The following is a 19,050-nucleotide window of genomic DNA, read 5'->3' as shown; positions in this document are numbered from 1 at the left end:
TGGTCAAAATACTGTTGCAACTGTTTGGACGACTTTCCTGCATATTGAAGACGTCAAGCCTCACTGTGGGGGTATAAACCCCTATACCCTTACGGCTAGACTTCAGCCAGGAAGCTTGGCCCATTACGAGACGAGTTCAAGGCTTGATCAGACAACCTGGAGTTTCGCGCAAGGAAACAAGATGGGGAGATCAAGCAGGATTCTAGTCGGTTAGAATAGGAATTGGTATCGAATTATCCATGGCAACTGTAACCGACTAGGATTAGTTTCCAGATCTGTAACCCTGCCCTCCAGACTATATAAGGAGGGGCAAGGGACCCCCCTAGGACACATCATATTCTCTCAACACAAATCAATACAACCAGACGCAGGACGTAGGTATTACGCCAACTCGGCGGCCGAACCTGGATAAAAAGCTTGTCCGTGTCTTGCGTCACCATCGAGTTCGTACTTTGCGCACCGTCTACCGATAAACTACTACCGTGGGTATACCCCAAGGTAGACTGCCGACCAGCTTTCGTCGACACATATCGGTCATCTAGTGCCACTTGAGTGATCTAACTTTGCATACGTGTTAGGATCGAGTGGCGTGGCAAGTTGAGAGGCTAACTCCTTTGGGAAAATGTTTGTGAAAATGCTAACACACATGCACATGGTGGTGTACACTTGGTGGTGTTGGCACATTTGCAAAGGAGGTGGAGTTCCTAGGGTTGAGAGAGGTGTGAGTTGCTCTCTCCCTCCCGCCGAGCTTGCGAGGCGGGATTCGGCGCTTTTGAGAAAATTAAGTGCATATTTTCTATTGCGCCGGTGGGAAATTTGGAGAAGTCGCGGGAGTGTTTCTCGCACCGGACGCTGGCCTTTAGCGTCCGGTGTGCTGTCGGGTGCAACAGAGTGCACCGGACGCACCGGAGAGAGTCCGGTGCTCTGCGTCCGGTGTGCGGGCGATTTGGCGACTCTCTCTGCGCGTGAGTCCGGTGAGCACCGGACGCTCAGGGTGCGTCCGGTGACCGTGCGAGTTCGCGGAGCTCTCTGCGCACGGGTCCGGTGTGCACCGGACGCGTCCGGTGTGGACTAGTTGAGCGTCCGGTGGTGCTGTGTCAGGAGCGAGCGCGTAGTAGCCGTTGGCGGCAACGGTCGTTTTCAAACGGCTAGTGACACGTGGCAGACGCCTGAGCACCGGACGCTAGGGGTTGAGCGTCCGGTGGCTCCCTGTGAGCGTCCGGTGCCCACGTGTTTTGCGCAGTGAAGGGGCAACGGCTAGTTTAGCCCTTGGGGCTATAAATAGAAGTTGTGGCCAGCCTTGGCTGGTGCTGAGCACCCTTGGGACTTAGTGTCCATGCTTGGGGAGTGCTAGTGAAGCCTCTAACTCACATATGCTTGATAGTGATCATCCGATTGTGTGAGTGAGCGATTCAAGTGCGTTGCATTGTGAGATTGCATCGAGTGGCACTAGGTGTTCGTGTTGCAAGCCGGTGGTGCTTGTTAGTCTTGGAGGTTGCCACCTCCTAGACGTCTTGGTGGCTTGTGACTCCGTTGAAGCACGCAAGGAGATTGTGCGGTGCTCCGGAGAAGAGATTGTGAGGGGTACAGTGCTCACCCCGCGGGGATCGCGAAGAGCAACTCTAGTTGAGCGAGACGTGAAGAGCGACAAGTGGTCCGGCCGGGTCAAGTGCTAGAGCTTGTGGTAAGCACTCCACGTGGGAGAGTGTGACTTGTGGGTCACCACTAGCAAGAGGACCGGCGGCAACCTTGGAGCTTGTCTCAACGGGGACGTAGCTTGGTGGCAACCAAGTGAACCTCGGGAGAAAATCATCGTGTCAACATTGTTCTTCCCGTTGGTTTGCAAGTCCCTAACACAAGCTTGTTCTTACATTCATATACTTGTGCTTGTGTAGTTGCTCTTGTAATTAGTTAGCTTGTGTAGCTTGCTAGTTACCTTCTTGCTTGTGTAGCTAGAAGTAGTTCTCTTGCGTGACTAATTTGGTTTGTGTAACCTTGTTAGTCACATTGCTTAGTTTGTGTAGCTAAGTAAGTTGCGCTCTCTAATTTGGCATTAGTTGCCTTGTTATTGAGCTTGCTAGTGAGCTTAGGAGCTTTGTGCTTTTGCTTACTAGTTTGTGTAGGAGCTCCCCCGGTTTGCAAAGTACTAGTTGCATAGGTTTGTGTGACCTTGCTCCTAGAATTGTTTAGGTGAGCTCTTGCTAAGGTAGCACCTTGCTTGCTTGTTTAGGATCTTTTCAAGGTGCTAGAGAACTTAGATAGAGGGGTGTAGTCTTGGCTAGACCGATAGTTTTAATTCCGCATTTGTTTCGGTTAGCTGGCGTAATATTTTTTAGAAAGGACTATTCACCCCCCCTCTAGTCCGCCATCTCGACCCTTCAGTCTCGTGTAGTCATGGTTTCTAACTTAGATCCGGTTTCTATAATTTTTGCTCACTCTTCAATAACTACCTTGCCACATCAACAAAATGATTAGGTGACACTACAATTAATATCTATAGAAACTATAATGGTTTCTACATTGAGAGTGTCCTTAAAAAGCTAACAATCTCATATTTACCCTAGTTTTGATCCTAGCTCTAGATTGGTCGTGCGACTTTTTATGAGGGAAGAACAATATGTTTTTTTAGAAAATGGAAGGAAAACATCTAGCTTCATCACCATAGGTGAGGAATCAAACCAAAATTATTATAGGACACAAAAGCTTAAAATGAAAGTCTCAGACATAAAAAAGGTTAGAGCTTGTTTGGAGGGGCTCCGACGGCTCTGGCTCAACAATTGTAGGAGCCTCCAAATCGTAGCTCTTCCGGCTTCGTTGGTTTTCGTAGTGCAATTTGGAGGGAGCAGGAGCCCTGCTGGGAGCCGCTAAGTCACCAACAATGTCTAACAGGACCAAGGTAGGAGGAGCTGGAGCCCCTGGAGCCACACCAAACACTATCTTAGTTTGTAAGCGTAAAGACATAAGGTCATCCATGTGAGACGAAGAAAGCCATTGTCGCAGACTCCGTTGTGTTACAGTTTGAGCCTCGTTGGGCCTTTAACTGTGTTTTAGGGTATATGCCCAAGTCACTCATGCCACCTGGTCGCCCACAATAGGACGTCACAACCTTATACCTTAAAGAAATAATCAATTATTTTTTGGGTTTTTGCTTAGATTGTTCCATTTTTGTCATCATCTACTTGTGGAACCCTAACTTGTGAGCAATTTTAGATTGTTTTTTATGCGTTCTTGAATTCATTTATAGGAATTAGTCTTGTAACTTGTCCACTTGATGAACTTAGTTATTTTGATGCCAAAAAAAAATCAGCTCTACTTGGCTATGTCAGTTTATCAGATAAGTTAAATGGAATTTATCTAATGTAGGCAGGGCAGAGCTAGTGGGCTCAACCTATGGTACAAACAAACCGCAATAACCAACGGTTGACTAGGGGCAAGGAAACCCTAAGGCCAGTGTCAATGGCCCATTTCAATACACTGTTTCCAAAATAAATCTGCTGACAGAGCATCAATGAAACAACCTCCACAATGCATGAGTTTCACTTTGATGTTTCCTAGGCTGGACAAAGCATTTAATTACTGCAAAATAATTGGATCACATGCAAGATGGTGAAATGATTTAGTCCTCAATGGAGATTTCATCCTGTTTCACCGCGTGGGAAACAACGCCAGTGGAGTTTCACCATGGTGAAACTACTTCCTTCTCTCTCCTCATCGTTTCATGCAAAAAGTGCAGTTTTGCTGACATGGCGCTCTAATAAATGTGCATGACATCCTGGTGAAACTCCCATTGAGACTGGCCTAATGCTGTGTTTGGATGTAGATATTGGGCCTCGAGAATTGGCATTAGCATTGGATAGCTCCAAATACCGTTGATTGGATGGCTTGGAATTTAAAATTGAAAATTAACCTCCATGCGAAATGGTATTCGCCGCCTTCGGGAATAGTGGGCTCAACCATTAGTACAAACAAACCGCAATAGCCAGCGGTAGGCATTGGCAATCAGGAGTGCTGCTCTTGCAAAGATGAAGCAAGAGCACTATCAAGGCTACCGAGACGATGGTGAACAGTGATCGAGGAGAATACAAGAAGAGATATGGTGAAGACAAGTTGTGTCAGGCGAGAGGGGCCATTTGGATCGAAACTTGCCACGTTAGGAGCAGATGTGTCGGTGGGATTCATCAAAATGGGCTTTCATGTGCTCTACGTTAGTTGATCATTGTATTACGAATGTGGCAAAGGTGAAATTTGATCTAGTTTAATTCACTGTATATATTAACAAAAAAAACACAGTAAAACACCAACGCCACACCACGTTAGACCTATAGCAATCCACATGGCATGACTAATTGACTGTATCAAGAAATTGATGAGTATACTTAGCAGTTTAATTAGCAGGTCCTAACTACAGGCACGGCCCTAAGAGGGACAGCCAGCACGTTTGCAGTGGTAAATTTCTCGCTCACGTCCAGTTGCTCGGCGGAGACACCGTTCGGCAAGCGCCACTCAAAGGCGTGCAGCAGGGACGCCAAGATGAGTGGCACGACGCGCTCCGCCATGGGCAGGCCGGGACACTGCCTCCTGCCGGCGCCGAACGGGATGAACTCCAACTCCTTCCCTCTGAACCCCATCTCCTCCTCCCTGTCCAAGAACCGCTCCGGGATGAACTCGTCGGGCCTCTCCCACGCCGCCGGGTCCCGCATTATCGACCAGGCGAGGAATATGACGGTGCAGCCCTTGGGCACGGCGTAGCCTCCGATCTCGACGCCGTCCTCCGCGGCCTGGTGCGGCAGAAAGATCGGCGCCACCGGGTGCAGCCGCATCGCCTCCTTCACCACGGCCTGAAGGTACGGCAGGCTCACCGCGTCGTGCTCCTCGACGCTCTCTTTGCCGCCGAGGACGGAGCCCTGGATCTCCGCTCGCACCTTGGCCATGGCGCTCGGGTTGCGGAGCAGCTCGGCCATCGCCCACTCCACCGTGATGGCGATGGTGTCGGTCCCGGCGGCGAAGACGTCGAACATGATGGTCGTCACGTTGTCACGCGTGAGCTTCCCCGCGGACAGCAGCTCCAGAAGCGCGTCGAGGGAGTCGCCGTCATGCGTGCCGCCCTCTGACGAAGCAGCAGCAGGGGACGACGCTTCGTCGGCGGCGGACAACCGCCTGTCGACTATGCCATCCAAGATCCGAAAGACGTCGCGAAAGCGCCGTGCCGTCCAGCGACGCCATCCCTGCAGGTCGAGCGGGGCAAGGAAAGGGACGAGGTCCGACACGTTGGGCTTGGCGATACCGTCGACGATCTCCTCCACGAGCTGCCGCAGCCCTCGTGCGGACTCGGCGCCCAGGTCGACGTCGACCACGTCGACGGAGAAGAGCGCGCTGGACACGAGGTTGAGCACGCCGCCGTACACGGCCTCGCCGACGTCCCCCACCTCCTGCCCCGCCCTCCGGCGGAAGTACCCCACGAGTTCCCGCGCCTTGCGCTCCCGGACGGCGCGCGCCGCGGCGAGGCTGCGCGGGGAGAAGGCGTGCGCGGCCGCGACGCCGCGCAGCGTCTTCCACCGCGGGTCCGACGCCGGGAGCCAGATCATGGACCGCGCGGAGAACCCCGCGGCGCGGGCCATGTCCGGGACGGCGCGCGCCGAGAGCGCACGGTCGTGCCGCGTGAACGCCTCCCTCGCGGCGTCGCGCGAGGAGATGACCACGGCCGTGGTGAGCCCCAGCTTGAGGCGCATGACGGGGCCGTGGACGCGCGCGAGGCGCGCGAGCGCGTGGTGGAGGTTGCCGTTGCCGCCGCTCAGATCGAGGAGGTTGCCGACGAGTGGGAGCGGCCTAGGGCCCGGCGGCAGCCGTCGTCGGGTGCTGCTGCTGCTGCCGGAGCGTGGTGGTAGTATGGTGGTCAGGTAGTAGAGGAGCGGCACGGCGATGAGAGCGCAGAGCAACCAGTGCTCGCGCTCCATTTTTTTTGTGTATGGCGTGCGTCGGCGTGGGCGAGCAGGAGTCTTATCGGAATCGTAGTGGTAGAGCAGTCGTTTTTTCGACAGCTCATGCTTATCGCCAGTATAGTGTGACTGTGACCGAAGAAGAGTCGACTTGTTTGTGCCGTTTTTTTTTCTTCCTCTTGTTTTTGAAACATGGCTGGAGCTATTTGGACGCTGACAAAGCGGATTCGCGTGGCGGGCGGAGGGCCGGCGGCACAAGTTTGTGTGTTTGTGGCCTCCCGCGTCATTTCGGACGCTCGAATTCCCGACGACACCAAAACTGCTACGGTAGCCGCCCCCCGCTAGCAGCTTCCGCTTCCAGTCGTCCAGCCCATCACCAACCAAGGCAAAATCGACGGTCAGGTTCCTTGGACAAGTGTTTTCCCAACTCGGTCTCAAAGTCTTAGTTAAAAAAAAAATTGTAAAATTTTTTAATTTCCGGTCACATCAAGTCTTGCGGCACATGTATGAAGTATTAAATATAGATAAAAAATAATTAATTTCATAGTTGGTTATAATTTACAAGACAATTTTTTTGAGCCTAGTTAATTCATAATTGGACAATATTTATCAAATACAAATAAAAATGCTACCGTATCAATTTTGCTAAAACTTTTGGAACTAAACAAGGCCTCATTCTGCACCGCTGAGGCCTTATTTAGGCCTTGTTCAGTTCTGAAATTTTTTGGTTTTTGGGTATGGTAGCACTTTTATTTTTATTTGATAATTATTGTCCAATCATGGATTAATTAGGCTTAAAAGATTCATATCGCGATTTACAAGTAAACTGTGTAATTAGTTTTGTTTTTGTCTATATTTAATGCTTCATGCATGTGTCTCAAGATTCGATGTGACAGAAAATCTTGATTTTTTTTTTGTTTTTGGGGTGAACTAAACAAGGCCTACCCAAAAGTCAAAAACCTTTTTAAGATTCCTGTTACATTAAATCTTGTGGTACATAAATGGAGCATTAAATATAGATAAAAAATAACTAATTACACAATTTATCTGTAATTTGCGAGACGAAACTTTTAAGCCTAGTTAGTCCATGGTTGGATAATAATTATCAAATACAAACAAAAGTGTTATAGTGCCTAAAATCATTTCACCCCAACAATTAAGAGCATCTCCAACAATTTGCTAAATCACTTGCCATCCCACAAATTTTGGCAAATCAATGAAAAAGACCCTCTCCAACAGTTTGCTAAACATGTTTGCCAAAAATCTCCAGTTGCCAAAACCGAGTGCCGCGCGCGTATTTATCTCAAGAAGATTTGGCTGGCTTTGTCCTGTGGTTTTTATCTCAATTTGGGGGTTTTCCACGTTAAATTTGGTGCCTTATACTTTTGATGTTGGATCAGTAGAAACCTAGGTGAATAGATGATGCCTGTCATTTTCCTTTCGTGAATATGTGGTGACCTAAGATGACCTCATATTATGATAAAATTAAGTGTTTCTGTTGTTACTAGCAAATGTGTTAGTGTGTTTATCCCAAAAGACTGAATGTAATCAAGTAGCTAACGCTAAGCTTTGTTAGCTAGTCGATGTAAGTACTTGCGTCATGGTTGGGCCAAGCACATGCGTGTGCTTGGAACCTCCTTTTAGCCGATTGTAAATTTCCCGTGTCTAGCTAAGAAAAGATCTCTCTCTGCTCACCAAAAAAAGAAGTGAGAAAATCCTGCAAGCCAAAGTCAATAGTATTTAGGACCTTGAGCAGCAGCACTTCGCTGAAGCTGGAGCTGAAACACAAAAAATATATACTACATGCCGTGCTCTCATATTGTTTTTGGTATTTGAAATTCATAGAAAATTTCTGTTTTTCTATTTTGTTTATTTTGTTTGGTTCATCCAATGGCCTCAGAAAGTTTTTGGTTTTTTCATTCGATACAAAGATTTTGTTTTCTGTATTTTGTTAATTTTCTTGGTTCTTGTGATGGGCTGAGAATTTTGTTTTATATTTTTTTGTCTGTTTTGTTCAGTATGATTACTCGGGTGACTATTAGGCTTCAATTAATAAAAATTTTCCTTTTTTATGTTTTTTTTGTTTTTATGGTATGTGGAGGTCGAGGCGGAGGCACAGTCGTTTTTTTATTGATTTGGTTTCATTATTGAGTATTTCATTCATTTTTTTATTAGATGTTGTACATCTGCATGCTATTGTTCTGATCCAATGTTGTTCTCACAGGTTTTCTATCCCGTGCCGCTATTTGTGTTGTGGAGATGTTCAGGTAGAGGCCAAGAGAGGTGGGTTGTTGACGGTCTTTCTATGTCATCGGTGATTTTTCAGAATCTGAGGTACTACTCTACTTCTAAATCATCCTCTCTCTTCTTTTTGCTGACATAGTGTATCCTTTACATTTGGTTTGAAGCCTTGCATGTTCTGAAATGTTGTCTTCCTGCCTTTAGGTATTCTTTGAATTTTCACTTTCTATCTGTTTTGTTCCTCATATAGTTTTAGATCTAGTTGTTTTTCAATCATTAGTCATTTCTTGTATAGTTGTGTCCAACTACTTGGATCTCACTAATTGGCAAGGTGTAAATGTTGTTTGAAGTTTATTTTTCCTATATTAATTCATGTTGTGTTCTATTTTTTGAAATGTCATTCAGGTTTTTTGGGTTGGTAGTTTTGATTCTTTGATTATGTGTTTGTTCCGTGTCATTAAGATGATGTATTGGCTTGTGAGTGTCATTTCTTTGCACGATTACGTCACTTCACCAGGTTAGGTTAGATTAATAAGGCGTTTTTCTTGGCACTCTTAAATGCAGCTCGTAGATAGGTCTCTTAGCTTTTCTTCAACCATCTCCATTGGAAAGAAACCATCAACCACCTTCATGAGAAACAATGAGTTGTCATTAACAAAAAGCAGCACATCTGTGGTCCTGTTACTGTTAGGGGTTTCGAGTTTACACATAGTAAATAACTAAGTAGTGAACAAGCTAGAACTTCTTCTCTTTAGGCTCTGGCATCAATTTAGACATCACTCGAGATAGAACCACACCAAATAGCTAACAGAGAGAAGCGCTAATAGCCTGATGAGTGATGAACTGATGATAGATGAGCTGGTGAAGTTTTCGGCGTATAGTTAAAATTAACATAAACATGTTTGCTTGTCTGAAGAGCCATAATTAAAGCAGGTAAGCTTAAGCTAACAGGCTTAGGCAGTGGCGCTGCCGCTGCAGACCCTAAACACTGGCTCTCATGATTTTCCCACCTGCCTCTTTGACTCTAAGAGCGAGTTGTTGAGAAACTTGTTCACGGAACCTGAACTGTCCGTCGATTTTGCGCGGTGATGGGATGGTGCTGGACGCCTGAAAGCGGATGCTCCTCTTGAGGGTATGGCGTCTGCGTACAAAATAGCTCCAGCCTTGTTTCAAATCAAAAACAAGAAAAAAACAAACAGCTCGAGTCTTGTTCAATCACACTGTATATATATGTATCTAGCGATAAGCATGAGCTGTCGAAAAAGCAACGGATCTACGATCTCTACGATTCCGATCTTTGCTATACAGTAAGTCACAAGAGAAACAGTATCAGTTTTGGTGTCGTCGGGAAGTCAAGCGTCCGAAATGACGTAGGAATCCGCTTGTCTGCGTACAAATAACTCCAGTCTTGTTTCAAATCAAATCAAAAACAAGAAAAACACAAACAGCTCGAGTCTATATACATATCTAGCGATAAGCAAGAGCTGTCGAAAAAGCGACGGCTCTACGATCTCTACGATTCCGATCTTTGCTTCCACGAGCCTGAAACACTGCTGCTGCTGTTGCTGTTGCCAAGGTGCACTGTCCATAAAATGGGTATAAATAGATGGACTCCTCCTCCTCCTGCTCGCCCACGCCGACGCCACGTACGAAAATGGAGCGCGAGCACTGGTTGCTGTGTGCTCTGATCGCCGTGCCGTTCCTCTACTACCTGACCAGCATACTACGACCACGCTCCGGCAGCAGCAGCACCGGATCCCGACGGCTGCCGCCGGGCCCCAGGCCGCTCCCGCTCCTCGGCAACCTCCTCGACCTGCGCGGCGGCAACGGCAACCTCCACCACGCGCTGGCGCGCCTCGCGCGCGTCCACGGCCCCGTCATGCGCCTCAGGCTGGGCCTCACCACGGCCGTCGTCGTCTCCTCGCGCGACGCGGCGAGGGAGGCGTTCACGCGGCACGACCGGGCCCTCTCCGCGCGCACCGTCCCGGACGCGCTCCGCGCGGCGGGCTACTCCGAGCGGTCCATGATCTGGCTCCCCTCGTCGGACCCGCGGTGGAAGGCCCTGCGCGGCGTCGTGGCCGCGCACGTCTTCACCCGGCGCAGCCTCGACGCGGGGCGCGGCGTCCGGGAGCGCAAGGCGCGGGACTTGGTGGGCTACCTCCGCCGCCGGTCCGGGCAGGAGGTGGACGTCGGCCAGGCCGTGTACGGCGGCGTTGTCAACCTCGTGTCCAGCGCCCTCTTCTCCGTCGACGTGATCGACGACGTGGCCGCCGAGTCCGCGCGAGGCCTGCGGGAGCTCGTGGTAGAGATCGTCGACGCGATCACCAAGCCCAACGTGTCGGACTTCTTCCCTTTCCTTCGCCCGCTCGACCTGCAAGGATGGCGTCGCTGCACGGCACGCCGCTTCGACGACCTCTTTCGGATGTTGGATGGCTTACTCGACAGGCGGTTGTCCGACGCCGCCGCCGACGACGCGTCCCCTGCTTCATCCCAGCAGGGAGACTTCCTCGACATCCTTCTGGAGCTCCTGTCGGCGGGGAAGATCACTCGTGACAACGCGACGGGCATCCTGTTCGACGTCTTCGTCGGCGGGAGTGGGCGATGGCCGAGCTGCTCCGACACCCGAGCGCCATGGCCAAGGTGCGGGAGGAGATCCGGGGCTCCGTCCTCGGCGGCAAAGAGAGCGTCGAGGAGCACGACGCGCTGAGCCTGCCGTACCTTGAGGCCGTGGTGAAGGAGGCGATGCGGCTGCACCCGGTGGTGCCGACGTTTCTGCGGCACCAGGCCGCGGAGGACGACGTCGAGATCGGAGGCTACGCCGTGCCCAAGGGCTGCACCGTCATATTCCTCACTTGGTCGATAATGCGAGACGCGGCGGCGTGGGAGAGGCCCGACGAGTTCATCCCGGAGCGGTTCCTGGACAGGGAGGAGGAGATGGTGGGGTTCAGAGGGAAGGAGTTGGGGTTCATCCCGTTCGGCGCCGGCAGGAGGCAGTGTCCAGGCCTGCCCATGGCAGAGCGCGTCGTGCCGCTCGTCTTGGCGTCCCTGCTGCACGCGTTTGAGTGGCGCTTGCCGGACGGTGTCTCCGCCGAGCAATTGGACGTGAGCGAGAAGTATACCACTACAAACGTGATGGCTGTCCCTCTTAGGGCCGTGCCCGTAGTCATAACCTAGTAGTGATAAACTGTTAACTATCACGTTTCCTATAGTATAGATATAGATGCCTGAAATAAAGGACTGGGAGAAAGATCGAGAGGAAGAGGAAGTATATGTGTAGTGTTGGTTTTCTGGATGGTTGAATTTAAGTTCTAATGGCTAGTATTCATCGCCTGAAAAAACTTTAAAATCAGGCATATGGCAAACAGCAGCTCATCGATTCGATTCCATTTCACGTTTTTTTATGCAACCAATTAAACTGGAATAGATTTCACCTTTACCACATTTGGAATACAATAAATTAAACTGGAACAATATTTGAATCTTAGAATATGTGAATTTAAAACAAATATTTAAGATAGTAAACAACTTTAAATCAAAAACTTAAAACAGCAATTATATAGATCAGGTCGGCCACTATAACTTATTTGGTATTAACTATATGAATATTCAAGTTTTAGACATTCTAAATTTTGAATTTTAAAATATATGAACTTAACACATATATTTAGGACTTGAAACGACAAATTCGTAGGCTGTATTAAGAAATATAACTTTGGTATAGACTATATCAACATCTCAGGTTGTTTAAAAACTTCAGATTTCAAAATCCATGTCTATTAATCAGAACGGCTATTTCCTAAACTTATTATTTTATAAAGGTGACATCTCTTAGGGCCCGTTTGACCAAGCTCTCGCTGGCTCCGACTCTGGCACCGAGCGATGCCCTACATTTGGCTGATAAGCCATGACAGCTGTTGGTTGATTTTTTTATGAGAAAAAAACACTGCTGAATGGTTGACAGATCCGGCTGATGAGCTCAAGCAGACAGACTCGCGTGCTTAATTATTTATTGTGTGCAAACTAGAAACCCCTAACACTAACAGAGAATATAAGAAATATGTAGCACGTTTAGTACTTGTGTTTTTTGTGTGTCTGTTTTTATGCTGCTCCGGACTACGGGTGTGCGCTGCTTTTGTTAATGGCAACTCATCATTGTGTCTGATGAAGGTGGTTGATGGTGCCATTCCCATGGAAATGGTTGAAGAAAAGCTGAGAGAACGAGCTACGAGCTGCCCCCAAGAATTGAGGAAAACCCCTTACCAATCTAACCTATTGGTAAAGTGCCGGCAAAGAAGTGACACTCACAGCCTCACAGGCCAATACATCATCATGTGTGATCTACCGCGGCCAAGATGGAATTAGGCATCTGGAAGTATTTGCCTTTGCCATTTACTATATTAGTGTCCCCTGCGCTATAGATTTCTACAATTTCAAGATAACGTTCTTTGTGTCCTGGTTGTGTAATAATATGAAACATGTTAGGCATATAGCTGTTGGAGTGAACAAACATTAGAAAAGGCATGAACTGGTTGTGTAATATGAAACGTGAGGCATATAGCTGTTGGTGTGAAAACAAAAAAATGGAAAAGGCATGAACAATCAGTAGCACTCGAGATTTGGGTTTTCTAGGCAAATGAACTCAGGGCCAATGAATGTATTCAAAATTTTACTTCCTAGGATATTTATCAACTAAGAAGCGTAAAACGTCCATGCCGGAAAAAAAAACTTAACAAAACGAGTGGCCAATTTTCACTGATATAGCACGAGCTTCCACGGAAAAGTCTCGAGATTCTGAAACCACGGATACACCACAAACATATCATAAGGTTATGTTGTGCTACTGATAACTCAAGTATAGCTTGCAATACATTTTAGCACAGGCAATACTTGAGACCCACATCTGCTGGCAAATAAGTTACACATAACTGTCTATCAGAGACTTCCTCATGTCCTCCACAATGGCAGTGGGCTGCCCCTCCCTCAGCTTGAAGACGCTCTCAATGACTGAGAGCTCGGTGGCCGTCGTGTCTGAGCCACAAAAAGCAGTCCAGTCGTTCACTGTCATGCCTGCAGCAATGACCTCGCTGCCTCTGTTCACAGTTCCAGCGACAAGAGGGACTTGCAGGAGCGTCGAGAGCTCGTCAAGGTCTTCAACGGATGTATGGGGATGAACCTGCATAAATGTATCGTTCACTAAGCAGAACATTTGCAAGCAGAAGAGAATGGATGGAATGGAAATGGAAATGTAGCTAACACTTTACGTACCAAGCCACCCCTGTTAGAGAAGGCACAGTAACTCCCCACAAGGATATTTCCAGCAATAGTCTGCCTAAACACCTCAACACCAAGCACATCTGCAATGAACTCCTCAGTCTCCTGTTGAATTCATTAGCACAAAGATTTTAGCTGGAGGTAATTAAGGAAGTGCAAAGTTTCAGGTGCTACCAATAAAATAAATAGGTATACCTTGTCAAGGTCAGGGTGTGTAAGCGCAACATGGTCATTGCAGGCTATGCAGTTGCCAAGGGCAGACAACCTCTCATCAATCCGCTGAACCACCACTTGATCAGGCAAGCAGTTCCTCAGATGCTGAAGCTCTACAAGAGTTCCAAAGCACAGGGAGGACATAAGTACAGATAATTCATGGCAAACCAGGATACTATATGATCATATCACAACCTATACAACCCAGCTGGCAGGATAGTTGGAGATGACACCTATCCTCACCGTTTTCTTTGTCACTTAGATAAGGTGATATACATTTGAAAGAACAGAACTAGAACTCTAGTCATTGCAGATTTGCAAGCAGCAGCATGGCCATGCATCAGCTACCAAGCTGGAGCCATTATAACTCCCTAATGGTACAATATATAAAAAGCCTAAAAGTTATCTATGGAAACTAGCTAAGTGCAGGAAAACAATACAAATCTGAGCATTTTACAAGAACAAATGCAAGCAAGGCAGCATATTTGTGCTACATGCTAAGTGGTTTATACACTAGTTTGAGAAACCTAGTGCAACCTACTAGTTATTATGCTTATGTATTAAAATCATCTTGAAGGTGAATGATGATATAAAACTAGCATTTCCTAGCACATGCAGTTCTTTTTTTTTGAAAAAAAAAGCACCATAAACTTGAGAAATAAAACATGGACGGAAGTGAACAATACAAAATGGAAATAACACCGTACATGTGAAAACATCTGGGTAATAAGTTATCAGAATACTAATAAGCAGCTGTGCATAAGCATTAACAGACGTAGCCAACATTCACAGCATAAAGCAAATGCTTACCTTGGTCAGTTGTAGTATGTGGCAATAGAAGTCCATTCTTGTTTCCTGGGCAAACAAAGTGAAAGGGAAGGTGAAGACTAGTAGAGAACAAACAAGATAGCAAAGCCAAGTTTCAGATATTAACCAACACAGAGTCGGCCAATTATTCTGGTGCCACCAATAGAGGTCTTCACCACAGGAATGGCATCTGCAAGCTCAGCCTCAAAGGCACTGAAAAACATTAGAAGAACACATTATTAGAGTTAGCATTTGTTCTACTTCCATCAAAGGAGCCCAATAACTAAAATGTCAAGTCAAAAGAAATATGCAGCACTAACCTGTAGAAGTTCTCTGAGCCTCCTATGGCTACCAGACAGTAAGCATTTGTGAGCTTGGAGAAAACACCAACTTCACAGTTGTTCTCAAACTGAATACCTGAAAGAGTTTTCATACCACAAGTTGCAGATAAGGAATTGAAAAAACAAATTTCATTAGCAGCTGGGTGAAGGGTTAACAACCCATATGTAGACTAAAGAACAGAACTGTATATTTTATCTCTCTTTTTTTCTAGATGAAAAATAAAAGAGAACATAGCATGTATAAAAACCATAACATAACAGTTCTTACACTAGCACATCCAACTATTGCAATATGACTGTGATATATTCTCTAAATACTGATTCTACAAACTACAAAGTAGCCTTCACTGGTGTGTAGCGGCTAAAACACAGAGCAAACTGGAAGCAACCCTACCATCCAACCCAAAATACGGTTTAGCACAAGACAAAAAAATAATATCGGCTAATCAAGTGCAGCATTAGACACGAAAATCATATCCCGACTCTGATATGCTGCACAAATCATGAAGTTATAGCTACGGCATCTATCTATTAACCATGTATCGACGATACTAACACGCAATAATGACCTTAAACCGAAGATTAGAGCACCGCGAACACGAACTAACGTACCAAGCGTCTACGCGCAAAACTCGCACCGAGAAATATGGGGGCGGAGGAAGTAAAATCGAAACTTACGGGTCGCCATGGTCGATTGGTGTTGGCCGCAGCAGCTCCTCGATTACAAGCGCGCGCACCTGCAGATCAAACGCCGAGCCGATTAGGAATTAGGAACTCACCGGGGGCGGGGGAAAAAGGAAACTCGAAACAGCCGAAGAAAACTGATTGGGGATGACGATCTACGGGGAGGGGGGGGGAGACGAGCAGGAGATCGGAAGAAGACCAACCTGCGGGGCGGATCCGGGGAACGAGAGAGGCGGCGGTGTAGGCGCAAGGGTTTTGGGCGCAGTTCTGGGGCCGGGAGGGAAGGGGAATGCGTGCGAAGGGCAGGGCAGGGCAGAGCCGCGATGACAATGAGAGGCGCTGCGCGTGGCGTCTGGCGTGGCGAGGCGAGGCGGCGCGCGGTGGAGTCGTGGGCCGGCCTCGTTGGGCCTCACGGGCCAGACTGGGCCTCGCGCCCACCACAGGCCACGCCGACCTTTGCCTTTACAGAACTGAAATGAAAAAACAGAATTCTAGGCATTTTGCCCAGGCCTGCATTTGAATAAACAAAATTGTTCGTAATAGTGAGATGAAATGGCAATACCATTTTATTGGTTTTCTTTTGGTGTAATAAACAAATGATGAAGCTGCGATTTACCTTTGTATGGGTCTAGAAGATAGTATAAAAAGATTAATGTTTTTTTCTAATAATAACAACAGCAACTATTTTATTTCCTGTTAATAGGTGCATGGTATATATTTGCCTCCGGTCAAAAAAATTGAGCACTTTCAAGATTAGGTTATGGTCTAATTCCTCTCAAGCTAGCTTTATTGCTAGCTTTGGTATGGTATCAGTGATGGTCTGATGGATATAGCTTAGGATCACTAGGACCTTGGCCAAAAAACTTCAGTAAGGCCCAATCCGTCTGGCCCTAGAGTCTAGCAATTCTCAGTGCCCTAGCCCAGCAAGATTCTCCTCGCGTGCAGGTTTTTTTTTAACAATTATATATATGTTGCCATGGCTTGGAGAACTTTAAATTGGTTATAGCATCTCCAAGAGTTTTCATTTTCTGAACCAGGGAGGTTCCCCATTCTCATTCATGTTCTTACCAAAAAAATGTTGTATTTGTGATTTCGATTGAGTATGAGTTGTTTGGCCCTGAAATGTATTCCAAAGATTTAGAAAAAAAATAGGATCTAAAATAATGATTGGAAAGTAGAACTTTATCATGTAATAATATCTTAGCATACATGCTCGAGTGAAATCCAAAATTTTATCATCTATGCAATTACATCATGCAGATATAATGCATTTACAGCTGTTGCCAACTGCACACATTCGGCCATTGGAAAAAATTGGGAGAAGATCATCTCAGCCTAAACTAAGGCTCTGTTTAGTTTCCCACCCAAAAATTTTTCGTCCATCCCATCGAATCTTTGGACACATGCATGGAACATTAAATATACATAAAAAAAATAAACTAATTACACAGTTTGATTGAAAAACGTGAGATAAATCTTTGAAGCCTAGTTACTCCATGATTAGCCTTAAGTGCTACAGTAACTCACATGTGCTAATGATAGATTAATTATGCTTAATAGATTTGTCTTGTAGTTTCCTGATGAGCTATATAATTTGTTTTTTATTAGTTTCTAAAAACCTCTCCCGACATCCTTCCGACACATCCAATGTGACACCTAAAAATTTTTTATTTCCAATCTAAACAGGGCCTAATACATTTTGTTGTCTGTGAAGACAAGTACAGCAGTTTGTATCATGACTGCCCTATATCTATCTCCACTAGCCCTGCAATGAGACAACAGTATTGGCCCATTCACAATCCGAATAGAAATGGATATCAAAATAAACCATATATTATATACAAATATATCGTAACACAAGGCTGTTCGAGAAAATATTCTAATGCGAGACACCATGACAGATTTTGAAATACTTCAACATTCAGGCTTTAGATCGGTAAGCCACCATAGCAGGTTCTCGCCGACTTACCTGCAAGCTCAGAACATATTGTTAGATTCTTGCTGATTCAAACACAATATCCAAGCTTCAATCAGGAAAGACCATCAGTCACCACATACAAAGCCCTGTTCATAATCTAAATAGAATTGGCTAGTGAAAAAAAATCATATATTATATGAAACAATCTTAGATAATTCTCAGGAAGGGCTAGCTAATATTGCACAAATCGGCTTAGCCAGTTTTTCTGTTGGTTGTGTCCCAAATTTACTGTGAACACCTGCATTGTCCTAAACAAAGTTGTATCTACATGCTTTGATCTATTGTAGAAGGTGTACCTGATATTCGAGACTGCAAAGGACTTCAAATAAACAACTTGGCTATTATAAAGTGATATTGCGTCAAGCACTATAACTTATTTAGTTTAAGTTTTAAAACCTAAAATCTTAAAACACATATTCGATGATCTAATCAAATTCAAACAAATCGACAAATCTGGGATACAAGGGATGGAATAGAGTTTCCTGACATATGGTCTTTAGCCAATCTTTTGTCACAGAGACTCTGCGTTCTGATAAAATTTTAAGCAGCTTAGAAAACAAAAAGGGGATGTAGCTCAGATGGTAGAGCGCTCGCTTAGCATGCGAGAGGTACGGGGATCGATACCCCGCATCTCCATCTATTCCCTTTTGAAATTTTGTCCACTCCATCTTTTTTTGAAATTTTTCCATTTTGTTTCGGCTTGTCTTTTTTGAGCTTGTCTCTCCAATTTTTCTCTTGCCTTTCCTGTTTCTGTTTGCTGAAACCACTGAGCTTTTTAAAATTTTGACCATATTGTTGGGACTTGCCCGGTTTCTCATTTTTTAGACCTCTGAGCTTGTTTCTCCATTATTTTTTTTCTTGCCTTCCCTATTTTGTTGAGACCCTTGAGCTTAGGCTGTCTCCAACAGGAGACCAATTATGAAATCCAAATTCATAATGAGTCTTCAATATAATACCTATAGCCTCCAACAGAGTATCTATATAGAAGACCTATTTTGGGTCTCATAGGCATAACCCAATTTTAGATATTCTCTCTCCTAGACACCCATATACAGAAAGGATTGTCTTTTGAGTCTTGTTGTTGGAAAAGAGCAAAAAATATGTATTAAACTTTTTGCCTATAGCATTACCCAAATATAAATAAGTCTTATATTTTATATTTTAGAACACGGTTGTTGAAGACATTCTAAGACCCGCTTTATCTTTGGAAACCTACTGCACTCAAGGCCGCAGTTTTGAGGTTTCAGCATGTCAATCAACAACACTAAAAAGCCTCCATCATTTGCCATGACCCCCTTTCATCCACTGGACAAAAGATTTCAGTTTACTAGGTACAGACACTGTCTTTTAAAGACCTTGTTTAGTTCACCTCAAAAACCAAAAGCTTTTCAAGATTTTTTATCACATCGAATCTTACGCCACGTGGATGGTGCATTAAATATAGATAAAAATAAAACTAATTGCACAATTTTCCTGTAAATCGCGAGATAAATTTTTTGAGTTTAGTTAGTCCATGATTGGACAATATTTTGGAAACTGAGCAAGGCCTAGTGGAAACTACAAACACGGCCTGTCTTTA

General features: G+C 45.8%; 2 protein-coding genes, 1 non-coding gene and 1 pseudogene across 3 annotated transcripts; 2 read left to right on the top strand and 2 right to left on the bottom strand.

Moving 5' to 3' along the window:
- Positions 4,231 to 6,038, bottom strand: LOC8080657 (cytochrome P450 76M5). The gene has a single exon (XM_002444438.2). The coding sequence runs from the start codon at positions 5,952 to 5,954 to the stop codon at positions 4,389 to 4,391; it is 1,566 nt and encodes a 521-aa protein (XP_002444483.1). The 5' UTR covers positions 5,955 to 6,038; the 3' UTR covers positions 4,231 to 4,388.
- Positions 9,653 to 11,539, top strand: LOC8083515 (annotated as a pseudogene).
- On the bottom strand, positions 12,904 to 15,831 carry LOC8080656 (eukaryotic translation initiation factor 6-2). The gene is made up of 8 exons (XM_002444437.2): positions 15,697 to 15,831; positions 15,488 to 15,546; positions 14,789 to 14,885; positions 14,596 to 14,681; positions 14,472 to 14,516; positions 13,644 to 13,774; positions 13,443 to 13,553; positions 12,904 to 13,350 (listed from the first exon to the last, which is right to left on the bottom strand). Exons 2-8 carry the CDS (start codon positions 15,495 to 15,497, stop codon positions 13,093 to 13,095), a joined length of 738 nt encoding a protein of 245 aa, XP_002444482.1. The 5' UTR covers positions 15,498 to 15,546; positions 15,697 to 15,831; the 3' UTR covers positions 12,904 to 13,092.
- On the top strand, positions 18,035 to 18,107 carry TRNAA-AGC. The gene has a single exon. It is a non-coding gene; the product is annotated as a tRNA-Ala (tRNA).

Source organism: Sorghum bicolor, chromosome 7 (genome assembly GCF_000003195.3).
Source record: "Sorghum bicolor cultivar BTx623 chromosome 7, Sorghum_bicolor_NCBIv3, whole genome shotgun sequence".
Taxonomy (NCBI): domain Eukaryota; kingdom Viridiplantae; phylum Streptophyta; class Magnoliopsida; order Poales; family Poaceae; genus Sorghum; species Sorghum bicolor.
The sequence above is the reverse complement of the archived record's forward strand: the minus strand, read 5'-3'. Positions and strand labels throughout refer to the sequence as shown.

What these genes read in the sequence shown, in the direction of transcription:
- LOC8080656 (XM_002444437.2), bottom strand. An exon ending in GGCTCAGAGAACTTCTACAG is followed by an intron (nt 14,682 to 14,788) that starts GTTAGTGCTGCA and finishes AATGTTTTTCAG; the next exon opens with TGCCTTTGAGGCTGAGCTTG. An exon ending in ACATACTACAACTGACCAAG is followed by an intron (nt 13,775 to 14,471) that starts GTAAGCATTTGC and finishes GAACTCTTGTAG; the next exon opens with AGCTTCAGCATCTGAGGAAC.
- LOC8080657 (XM_002444438.2), bottom strand. Translation starts at nt 5,954, where the DNA reads ATGGAGCGCGAGCACTGGTTGCTCTGCGCTCTCATCGCCGTGCCGCTC.